The 12,494-nt window shown below is 35.9% G+C and overlaps 1 protein-coding gene across 2 annotated transcripts in view; it reads left to right on the top strand.

Moving 5' to 3' along the window:
* The window catches only part of CAND1 (cullin associated and neddylation dissociated 1), a 31,968-nt gene extending 19,954 nt beyond the window's left edge, over window positions 1-12,014 (top strand). Inside the window, exons 8-15 of one of the 2 annotated variants that reach the window (XM_074162981.1) lie at window positions 985-1,277; window positions 1,938-2,079; window positions 2,708-4,201; window positions 4,990-5,085; window positions 6,797-6,966; window positions 7,065-7,229; window positions 7,450-7,557; window positions 8,689-12,014. In XM_074162981.1, the coding sequence (XP_074019082.1) occupies window positions 985-1,277; window positions 1,938-2,079; window positions 2,708-4,201; window positions 4,990-5,085; window positions 6,797-6,966; window positions 7,065-7,229; window positions 7,450-7,557; window positions 8,689-8,913 (2,693 nt within the window). In that variant the 3' untranslated portion in view covers window positions 8,914-12,014. The remainder of the gene's footprint in view (window positions 1-984; window positions 1,278-1,937; window positions 2,080-2,707; window positions 4,202-4,989; window positions 5,086-6,796; window positions 6,967-7,064; window positions 7,230-7,449; window positions 7,558-8,688) is intronic. The other variant, XM_074162989.1, reaches the window with a different exon arrangement.
* Window positions 12,015-12,494: the final 480 nt, after the last annotated feature.

Below are 12,494 nucleotides of genomic sequence, written 5' to 3'. Positions count from 1 at the left end.
GAATGAAATATGGAATAAAAATAAAATTTAAAAAAGGAATAAAATAAATGTAAATTAAAAAAATAAATGGAAATTTTTAAAAAATGGAATAAAAATGTAGGATGTTGTTGGAGATAAATAATTTCAAGGGTGAACATAAAGTACAAGACAAATATTTTAAAATACTTGAAAGGTGGAAAAAAGCAAAAGCATGGAGGATGATATAACTAAAGTGAGAACAACTTCAGTTGGTGAATTGAAAATACATACTCAGCATGGGAAAGGCTTCTCACTACTTCCCATTACAATAAATTGTTACCTAAAGCATAAAATTAGAATAGCTTGAAAATTGCAAAATACTCAGTTTTTTTCTGTACGATAAAAATGTTTTAGACTGAGAGGCATATTTATTGTTAAGATGGTGGCAATACCTTGCCATATGTAAGCTTTACATGGAGAACTTGGACACATGAGTAATCTGAACCCAGAGCATAACATTCTCATTACTTTAAGAATGAATGAGCTGCATAGATTTTGCTTTAGCGCTTAGAAACCCAGTTTGTATTGCTTATTGTATATTTTTTAGTTGTCCTTTTTGGGGGCAAAGTATGGTTTGATTTACTCCTAGAAAGAAACAAACAGAATAATTTGTTGAATCTCGATCAGCTAGTAATTGTTGTTGCATTGTTGCTTATGTCACGAATAAAGAGGAATATGCTTTAAATCAGTAGTCAGGCTGTAAATATGATGGGAGTTGCCTTGTCCTTTTGGCAGTTTAATACATGTGTAAGACTAGCGTGAAAAAAATTGGCAGAGAAAATAATTAACTTTATGATTTAGGCAGTTTAGAAGGCTTTATATGTATGTTTTTTGACATACTTCTGAACCAATCTCTTTGGTGTCCCTTACACAAAGAACCCAAGTGTGTTCTTATTAATTGTTTAAAATAAAACTTGATGCTTTGATTGTCTAGACTTGAATGTATGCATAATTTATTTCTTCAAGGGAGCGATGATGAATATAGTGATGATGATGACATGAGCTGGAAAGTGAGGCGTGCAGCTGCGAAGTGTCTGGATGCTGTGGTTAGCACACGACATGAAATGCTTCCAGAATTCTACAAAACTGTATCTCCTGCTTTAATAGCCAGATTCAAAGAACGTGAAGAGAATGTCAAAGCAGATGTTTTTCATGCATATCTTTCTCTTTTAAAACAAACTCGACCTGTGCAAAGTTGGCTTTGTGATCCTGATGCAATGGAACAAGGAGAGACACCTTTGACAATGCTTCAGAGTCAGGTTATTTGTCAAGATTTTTGTTATCTTTGAGAAGACACACTGAAGTTGTGCCCCATATGCCATATCATACTTTCTTCATACACAGATTACAGTTTGTTACTGTAGTACTAACACAGAGAGGAAGCCAGGTGAACTGGCCCAAGAAAGTGCAGCAGTCTCGGAAACTGAAATTACCAACTCATGAAAATGTGCTTATCTGACTTCAGTTGTTTACCATCGCCTGTATGTTCTATGTAGTTTAGCCAAATTACCAAAGCAAAATAGATCTTTTATGCATTCTGGAATGCAGACGTAAGTGCTAATGATCAAGATAAAACTCAATTTGCTACAACGTATTTTATTTGCAGAATAAAAAGGATAGCGTTGAAAAGCTTTTTCTAAGTGAATTGTTTGGGTGGCTTTTCAGTTGTTGCTCTCTACAGTTTTATTAACGCAAATCTAGTTTACTTTGTTTCATCTTACCTTTTAAAGTTAAATGACTGGTTTTTTGGATAGCAATTCTTTTGAGTCTTCATTTCCCAGGGTTTATAACTTCTCTAGTTCTGTAGAGAAATCAGAAATAGAGGGGTAGGACACACATCTATCTTTATGGCCCCCAGTGATTAAAGATGAAAGGAATGTCAGCTGTTGAATCAATTAACAGATGTGTGATGATTACAGGTCCCCAACATAGTTAAAGCCTTGCACAAACAGATGAAGGAGAAAAGTGTGAAGACTCGTCAGTGTTGCTTTAACATGCTGACTGAGCTAGTAAATGTGTTACCTGGAGCCCTAACGCAACACGTTCCTGTACTTGTACCAGGTATGAGAAACACATTATTAACTTAAAGATTTATTAGTCTATTCCATATGAAGTTTCAAAATCTTGACTGTGCTTTTTGCAAAAGCTTTGAAGTCTTGCTTCTATTTAAAGAAATCAGCAAAATAATCAGCTACTGTGTGGATCCATATAAATATTTTAGTGACATATTTCCATTAATCTTGAAAACAAAGGTTGGCTGTGAGATTGAGATTAATTTTTTCCTCTAAAAAAGAAAGGTTAATTATGCTTCTTAATTATAAGATCAAACTGCCTTCTTTTCGTTTCAACAGAGCAAAATATTGTCCATATTTTAGCTTTTGGGACCTAAAATGTGTAATTTTGAAGTAACAAGGAAAAATAAGTTTGGAAAAGCTAAAAGTTCAGAATCCAATTATAATTAAGAAAATAGATCACAAACCATGAAAAGGCCCCTGTCCTCTGTATACAGGAAGCTTGAAAACTGATTGAATAAAATAATGAAAGAGGCTTGGAAGCACTCAAGAAAGGCTGGGAGCAGGAAAACATAAATTGAGTATAGCTGCCTGCCTTCAGAAATTTTGAAGTGTTCTAACAGAATATAAATATCCAACCTAAAAATACATAATTTTCTTTTTCTGTTTTCTTCCAGGAATAATTTTTTCACTGAATGACAAATCAAGTTCTTCTAATCTGAAGATAGATGCTTTGTCCTGTTTGTATGTGATCCTCTGCAATCATACTCCCCAGGTCTTTCATCCTCATGTTCAAGCATTGGTACCTCCAGTTGTAGCTTGCGTTGGAGACCCGTTTTACAAGATAACATCAGAGGCGCTTCTGGTTACCCAACAACTTGTGAAAGTCATTCGTCCTTTAGACCAGCCTTCTTCCTTTGATGCTAGTCCTTACATCAAAGATTTGTTTACTTGTACGATCAAGAGATTAAAGGCTGCTGACATTGATCAGGAGGTGAAAGAAAGGGCAATATCTTGCATGGGTCAAATCATTTGTAGCCTTGGTGACAGCCTAGGCTCAGACCTGCCTAGTACACTTCAGATCTTCCTTGAGAGACTGAAGAATGAGATCACTCGGTTAACTACAGTGAAGGCCATGACGTTAATTGCTGGTTCTCCTTTGAAGATAGATTTGAGACCAATCCTTGGGGAAGGAGTTCCTATTCTTGCTTCTTTTTTGAGAAAGAACCAGCGAGCTTTGAAACTGGGCACTCTTTCTGCTCTAGATATTTTAATTAAGAATTACAGCGACAGCTTGACAGCTGCCATGATTGATGCTGTCCTGGATGAGCTTCCACCTCTGATTAGTGAGAGCGATATGCATGTATCACAGATGGCCATCAGTTTTCTGACAACGCTGGCTAAAGTATATCCCTCCTCCCTGTCAAAGATTAGTGGGTCTATTCTCAATGAACTTATTGGGCTGGTGAGATCGCCTCTACTTCAGGGTGGAGCACTTAGTGCCATGCTAGAATTTTTCCAAGCGCTGGTTGTGACTGGTACAAATAATTTAGGCTATATGGATTTACTGCGCATGCTAACGGGTCCAGTGTACTCACAGAGCACAGCACTTACTCACAAGCAGTCTTACTATTCCATTGCCAAATGTGTTGCTGCCCTTACTCGAGCCTGCCCTAAGGAAGGACCGGCTGTTGTAGGTCAGTTCATTCAAGATGTCAAGAACTCGAGGTCCACGGATTCCATTCGGCTTTTGGCTTTGCTTTCTCTTGGGGAAGTTGGGCATCACATTGACTTAAGTGGACAAATTGAGCTGAAGTCTGTAATACTAGAAGCATTCTCTTCTCCTAGTGAAGAAGTCAAATCGGCGGCGTCTTACGCATTAGGCAGTATTAGTGTTGGCAATCTTCCTGAGTATCTGCCATTTGTCTTACAAGAAATAACCAGTCAGCCTAAGAGGCAATACCTTCTTCTTCATTCCTTGAAAGAAATAATTAGCTCTGCATCAGTCATTGGTCTCAAACCATATGTTGAGAACATCTGGGCCTTACTCCTGAAACACTGCGAATGTGCAGAAGAGGGTACAAGGAATGTTGTTGCTGAATGCTTGGGCAAGCTTACATTAATAGACCCAGAGACACTGCTTCCACGACTCAAGGGATACTTAGCATCAGGTGAGTAGTAGTAACTCATGTACGTACTGTAGCAAGTGGCCTTATGCTGGCTATTAATAAACTGATGTAGTTTTGCAAATTACTGGCTTAAATTTTGTGATACTCTTGAAGATTTTCTTTCCTCCTCCCCCAACAGTGTGTAGCTTAGATGGTTCCATTTTTATGGGAAGAAATTAGTCATACATAACATGAATTAATTTTATGTTTTGCTTTCGGACTGTGGCGTTTTCAGTTAATGACGTTATGTTTAACTAAGGGTTATAAACTTAAAGGGGAAGGAGTGTGGGTGACAAAGGGACAGTGCTACTTGACAAACCAGATGCAACATGTTGACATTTTGGTGTAAATTACAGTATTCCTAACTTTAAGATGAGAATTCTGAATTTTTTAAGGGTTAGGAGGGATCATTGTGCATAATTCATTGATCAGTCTTATAGCAAGAACATTGACGTGTTTTCTTCATGTACTTCTGCTTTAAAGAGGAGAGTGGTTTGTAAGCCTGTGTGGTGAATGAAAAAAATCTGTCCTAGTAGGCTCATTACTTGAATTTTCTGTAGCAGATAATGTTAAATGTTTATTACAAATGTTATGGTCTCTTTTCCCCTGTTTAAAATGTACCACAAGAACAACTATGGAGAAAACATATTGCATTGCTAGTAGTAAGTAACATTTCTTCTTTAGTGTTCTTAAGAGTATTAGAAGTTTAGAAAGAATGGAATTGAACATGATGCAAATTCTGTAGTTGTACTGTTTTAACGTTACATATTTAAACTTTTGCTTCATATTAGGGTCCTCATATGCTCGAAGTTCGGTGGTTACTGCTGTCAAGTTCACTATTTCTGATCATCCACAACCCATAGACCCACTCTTGAAGAACTGCATAGGTAAGTTCTCTACTTCAGTGACAGCTTCTACGTTTTCAAGCAATAGAACTGCACTTAAAAATTGTTTGTTGTGTTTTCAGAAAAAAATATTTTGCAGGTACCAGAATCAGCTGCTAATGGTAACTGTTGGAACAGTTATAAAATATTTCCATGCTAGCCAACTATTTCTATTAATTCTAGCTTGTTTGAATTCTGAGCAGTAAAAGTTGTGTGATAAAAACGGGCAAAGAATACAAGGAGCTAGGGCTTTTAGGAAGATGGTACCCAAAAGCTGGTTTCCTTTCCCATAGTCTTGCCAAGTTATATCAGTTTGATGTAGTAAGGTACCCAGAAGGGCGGTCTTGGAAATATTTGTCATGCAGTTATTTAAAATACGTATGCAAATGTGAATTCTTAGTATTACCAGATGGCAAATTGTAAATGTAGGTCCTTAGGATTCTATAACACTCTGTGATTGGAAGTTACTGGAAACGTCTGTATTTTCACAGGGATAAGGTAAACGGAGCTTTCATTATAACATCAGCATGATGAAGACCTTTGCAGTGCTGTGGTTTTTTGATCTTTTTTCATTCGTATGACAAAGTAATGTAGATTTGTTTAATATGCTATGATGAATGTTTTATAGTGGCTTGATTACAGGTTTAAAGACCTATTAAAAATTGTGTATACTGCTAGAACTAATGGGAACTAATCTTTGAAAACATACAGTTCTGTAGAGAGCAAGATTTTTATTTATGGGGAAGTGGTGTCAGTTCCTGTGTGTTGTTTTCATCACTAAGTTTAAAATTTTTTAATAATTTGTTAAAGAATTTACTATGATTCTGGGTTTTTTCTCCCTGCTGTCCCTCCCACTGAAGCTTCCTTGCCTCTTAAGAGGTTTCTGGAAATACTGACTGATTACTCAGTCAAAAAACTATTGGTATCTAGTACTTCAAAAATCTCAATCATCTTTGGTTTTGTTACCCAGGGTTTGGTTTTTAGTGTGTAGGAGTCACTTTGTTGTTTACACCCTGTTGTTTTTTTTCCTTCTAAAAATTTCACTCCTCTGGGAAGTTGCTAGTAAACTTGACCGACATTGGGGAAAAATATGATCTATTCCTGCAGGAGTTTATCTGCGTTAGAGAACTATAGACATTGTAAATTAAAAATGCCCAGAGAGCGTGGTGGGATGGGATGAGAAAGGTGTTGCTACGTTAATATATACTGAGTGGGCTTATCCTTGGGTAATTCAGGAGTTCTCAATATATGCCAGTTTAGAGGTTAAAAATCAGTATGTTGATAGTTTCCTCAAGAGGTGTTCTCTAATTCTTGAACTGCAGAATTTAAATTAGTTTTCTAATGCATATTCTGAGGGACTTTCATGGAGAAAAGGAAAGGTTGTGTTAAATATAATTTTCATTAATTTACACACTATAGCTTTAAAAAAAATATTGAAATATCATTAAGTGATAGCCATTTCTTTTGGTGGTGTGTTTTCTACTTATGTTTCATTATCTGAAATGCGATGTATCAGTTATATAATGCTTTTGATATGATTATAATTAAATAGATTTTTTTTGTGTGTAATCATGCCAGGTATTGGTCTGTGTTACACCAAAATAAGTCCTGCACTAAGTATGTCCTCTTGAAAAGTTAAAACTAAGCAAGAATATTTTTAAAGTAGCAAAAAGATCCTCATGGGTTTGTGTGTTTTCTCTGTATGTGATTGCAGGTGATTTTCTGAAAACACTGGAGGACCCTGATCTCAATGTCAGGAGAGTAGCCCTAGTGACGTTTAACTCAGCTGCACACAATAAACCATCATTAATAAGGGACCTCTTAGATACTGTGCTTCCTCATCTTTACAATGAAACAAAAGTCAGAAAGGAATTGATCAGAGAGGTATGTTAACTAAGAAAAACAGTGCTAAATATACCCAAGTAGATTATTTGTTTTTCCAAATATATTACTACTTAACTTTGTTTTTTATTTGCTGACAGGTGGAAATGGGACCATTTAAACATACAGTTGATGATGGATTGGACATAAGGAAAGCAGCTTTTGAGTGCATGTATACTCTTTTGGATAGCTGTTTGGATAGACTAGATATATTTGAATTCTTAAACCATGTTGAAGATGGCCTGAAGGACCATTATGATATTAAGGTTAGCTGTCATTTTTCTTTGTGTAAGCAGTGACTTAGTCAAAATATTTTAAATAGCGAATAGACTGAAAATGTTAAAAATATTACTTCATATGCTTCACGAAATTTGCCGTTTTTATTGAAGTGTTGCTGCTAAAAAGGCTTCACAACATTGTAGGAAGTATCTCTCTGTATATGTGCTGAGCATAACCGATTGTTGAATTGCTTTTCTCTCCACCTAGATGCTAACCTTTTTAATGTTGGTGAGATTGTCTACCCTTTGTCCAAGCGCAGTGCTCCAGAGATTGGATAGGCTTGTTGAACCTTTGCGTGCTACATGTACAACTAAGGTATTGTTTTCAATTTAAAGCTTGCTTATGTTAGTTAATTTGTGTTGTCTTATAGAAATATAAATGAACTTGTGTATGAAGGCTACTTCTGAGAATCTAGATGTATTGCTGCAGCATTTCCTGAGCAACAGTTCATAAGCTGCAATATGCAATAGGGCAATAGAAATTGTGTGGGCCATTATATATGTATTAAATTTCTTTAAATTACAAATGGAAGAGTAGACTTGTTAGCTTCTTTTTAAAAATCCTCTGTTTCTTTTATGCCATTTGTTTTCTTCCTTAAAAATGTAGCTGCCACTTGGGCAACTTGTATGTCTTGTTTCATTATAAATAGTGAAACAAGAGTACTGAGAGATTTTTCGACTTCTAATGATTACGTTGTTGCAGACAAGCATTTGGGTGATGAAGGGTGGAGGCAGTGTAAAGCAGCCCTATTTTTGTTGGGTTTTTTTTTGTGTTCTGTTTTGGTTTTCCCTTCTTCATTTATATTACAAGATTTTGGCACAGTTAGTCTCCTCACTTTCCTACTCTTATCTTGATCCACCTGCATGGTCTTACAGTCACTTAATGCCTGATTTACCTTGCTTTTCCATTACTGTATTCTGTTACATTTCACATCAAGAAATTTGACTGCTTGTAATGATAATTTATGTTTGTATCACTGAATCATCTTTGAGAATTGTAAGAGAGGGTTAAGCAGTTATTCTAATGAAGGTAAACATTTAAAAAAAAAAACTATTTTCTGAAAGCTGGAATTATTGTTATAATATTTTAGTGTTGTTTACTGAGCTTACTAGCTAGAGGGTTGTCTACTATAATTGTTTTGATAATTAACTTGGTAGCTTACAACCTTTTTCTGCTTACCATGCAGTATTCAAGTTTCAGTCTTATTTGTAAACGGCTGGTAAATTGTCTGCTAAAAAGTAGCAGTTTGGAGGGTATTTTTGCTTGTTGTTACTGTTTACGGTTTTGTGGGGGTTTTTTTTGGAGGGGATGTTTATTATTTTGGGGGTTTTTTGTTTGTTTTTTTGTGTTTTGTTTTGTTTTTTTAAGGTGGGTTTAATTTAAGGTGGGTGGGTATAGAGGGAGGGTTAAGCAAAAGTTTTAAACTTATTTTCATTTCTTCCCTAGGTAAAAGCGAACTCGGTGAAACAGGAGTTTGAAAAGCAAGATGAACTGAAACGATCTGCTATGAGGGCAGTAGCAGCGCTTCTAACCATTCCAGAAGCAGAGAAGAGTCCATTAATGAGTGAATTTCAGTCACAGATAAGCTCTAACCCTGAGCTGGCAGCCATCTTTGAAAGTATCCAAAAAGATTCATCATCCACTAACTTGGAATCAATGGACACTAGTTAGATGTTTGTCCAAAATGGGGACCATTATGTTGAACCATATGATGCACTGAATTGACAGATTGAGTAAGAAACAGAAAAAGTATCTAATCTACACATTGTTCCACTTTATTTACCTTTATGGAGGCAGTTGGCTTTTCCCATTGTTGCTTTTCTAGCATTTATTCCAGAAATGTATTTCCATAATCCAGAGTTTGTTAACCACTCTTGTTTTAGTGGATTTGGCCACATTTGGGAATTAAAAAGTTGACACATGATGTATGGAAATAGGTTCCAACATCCATTTGCCCTGTAATGTTTAGGATTAAAATGTCAAAATTTTGTGACCATGATTTTTTTTTTTCTTTTATTCACTCTTTCTACTTGTAAACAAAAAAAAGGGGTGGGGAGATGGGAATCAAACATCCAGGTGCACCATTTTTTTGTATAACTTTTTATTCTTTTTTGTTTCAGCTTCATAAATTGGTTTGGCTGGCAGATGAATTCTGTGTAAGATTTATTATATTAAAGAGAGGGTTTGGGCACAGTTCAAAAAACCCAGACATAAATGTCATTTTTAAAGGTGTGGGGATTAGAAAACAAATATCCCTGTTGTGCACACTAATTTTGCATGAGCAAGTTTACAAATATATATTGTCTGTAAAACAGCATGTGCAGTTTATTCGTAATGCAAGTTAAAATAAGTTCTACTGTATCAGTGCAGTTTTCAGGTATTTTGACATACAAACCATTCATACAGGAAGGGACGAATGGTTGTCTTACCCTGGCTTTTTTAAATGCCAGTAGTATGACCCTGCAGATGTTTTACAGTAAATATGACAATTCCTGCAGTTTTGATGGTTTTTCACTCCCAAAGGCTGGATCTCCTGGAATTGAGGTGGACAAACAAGAAGATCAGAGTGAAATAGGATGAGATGGAGGTAAAATGAGCAGAGAACAATAGTAGCTGCTCAGTGGGTCCTGAACTCTGAATTCAACTTTGCTTTTGTTATAAGAGTACAAAAGGAAGTTTCTTCAGTGGCTTCTACCTCCTATTCTTCATCCAGCAGCTTTTGTTAAGGCACTAATACACGGTGTTACCTAGACAAGTATTGTCAGAGCATCATTTTGTGCCTGTCAGAAAGCTTTCTGGCCCATGGAACCACCAGTAGGTCGCAGTGCTGCAAGTGTCATACAGTATTCTGGCAAGATAGGAAACAGGGAATGGTCTTAAGGCTGGAGAGAGATAGAAAGCAAACAGACACAAGAACTAAAAAAAAATCTGCTGTGAATATGTTGAGGTAATCTAAAAGTGGACAAGAAGTTGTTAGCTGGCAGTCCCACAATGAACTGGTCTTGGGACTTCAATAGCAAAATATGAGGCACCAGTGCCTCAAATTGAGACTTGTCATTACTTGGTTAATGCAGTTGCTTAGTTGTCTTTTTTTAAGTCAGATCTGAATTTGATTTTTCTCTAGGTAATTGGTATTTTTTAGCTAGTTTGATATTTTGGAAACCTGTTACATGGATAGGTGGCATAAGCTGCTACGTGACTAAACAAACATACATTTTTATGACCTCGGAGACAGTTTCCTGTGAGCATTGGGGCTTGGGGGCAAATTCTTCACCTTACACGCTTGCAGCTTGGGAAAAGCAGGGGAGATGTTGGTGCATTTTACATTAATAAAAGGACCTGAACGAAGAGATCTATGAGCTCATTCAGTAGTAACAATTTTAATGCTGTAGAAATTTCTGAAATTGTAGCTTTCTCTGTCTCCAAAGTCTTCATACTAATGTAATAATTGTCTTCTAGAAGTAGAAATAAATGAGATTAAATGTACCAACTTATCTAAATGTCATGAAAAAGAATGGGATGACTCTAGAGAGAAACCATATGGTAGAAAAAGCTCTGTGAATTAGGTGCATTTTATCTTGCCGTATAACTCATCTACTTCAATTACAGCAGTATGCAGGCCTCCTAATTAAGAATCTGTTGTGCTAATTAGTTGTCAAACTAATCTTGGAACTTTCCTGTTTTCAGAGTGCATTAAAATGTTTTACAGACCTAAAGCTAGGTGTGAGAATGGCGTGATAAACATGAAATGTGAGGCTAAAATATGTAAATAGAGTAGGTGACAACGGTAAGTAAACAGAAGACTTCTATTCCTAGTTGAGAGATTTCTTTATGTACTATCGTAACGCCTAATGTGGTGAATGCAAATAATCTTCACTTTGTTTTGCAGTAATTACAGTGGAGCAAGCTTAAGGACAGATGAGAAGGTTGAGCTATATTACATAGTGAATGCTTTCTTGCAAGAGAGTAATTTTCACTTTGACCACTGATAAAGCAGGTGGGAACAGAAGAATTAAGTCTTCCCTGTAAATTACAGAAATTCTAAGAGTATGGTTATCTTCAAGTAGCAGTTGGTTATTTTGGTGACGTAGGAAGACAGACTCATAAAGGTTGTAACTGCATCATAATTACTGAAACTATTTTTAATTTTATTAAATCTGACCAGTTTAGGTGTTCAAATTCCATTGATTTTCACTGGATCACTTAATTGAAAGTTCATTATGTTTTTTCCCCACTGTATATCCAGGTATTGGGGTAAATTTGCTGTATTTATGCTTTTAGCACAGTTTGGTTCAGGTAGTTCTGTTAAGGATGATTTCAGGAATACCTGTAGATGCTCTTTTAAATGCTAAATATTTGAAACTAAAATATGAAATTACTCTCATTAAAACCAAACCAGAATTCTAAAAGACTGCTCTTAAAGATTTTTGGTATGATTAGAACTTTCTCTAGTGTTGTTCATCATTTTGCACACAGGCAATTGAGACCAATTAATAAGCTTGCACATAATAATGAAATGGTTGGCCATTCCTTGCATTGTAGATTCTTGCCTTTAAATATTTTTGTATCTCAAAAGTACTTTATGCTCAGATCTTCCATGAAGAGTCTTACCATCCTTGCAAGGGACGTCTTTTCTAAAATTATAAATTGAAAACTACAAGTACCTTAAGAATGCTGCACTTCAATCGTGTAAATTTATTTTTTTAATATAGCTTTCCTTCAAAATGTTACATCTCATACAGCAGTTGACAAAATAAAAAGAGCTGAACTACTTCCAGATTGTATTTTTATGAGGTGAACAAAGCAGTACATATGCTTGTAAACAGCATTGCTTCTCTCAAATGAAGGATTATTTTAACATTTCATCAACTTAAATTAGAAATATGAATTACAGTAGTAGCAGGTATGAACTTTTATTTGGCTTAACAGATGTACTCAGTAATGATGCTGGGAAACAAGTTCTGGTGGACTGGTTAGTAGTAGTGATTTAGCAACTGTTGTCATATTTACTGACACTTCCTCTTCCTGGCCTCCCCTTGAGATTACTTTAAAAGCAAAGTGACGTGTGGCCTTGGAAGTGTGGGGTTTTTTTTGGTTTGCTTTTGTTAGTCCTGATCATTCTGACTGAAATGACGCCTGTTTCTGCCAAGCACCAAATGGCTAAGCCTGCAGCCTCTGGGTTTTATTTCCCTGTTGCTCTAAACTTCAGATGAAGGTACTTTTTTTTTGTTGGTACTGTTCTTAAAATTAAT

Source organism: Numenius arquata, chromosome 2 (assembly GCF_964106895.1).
Source record: "Numenius arquata chromosome 2, bNumArq3.hap1.1, whole genome shotgun sequence".
Lineage (NCBI taxonomy): Eukaryota > Metazoa > Chordata > Aves > Charadriiformes > Scolopacidae > Numenius > Numenius arquata.
The sequence above is the reverse complement of the archived record's forward strand: the minus strand, read 5'-3'. Positions and strand labels throughout refer to the sequence as shown.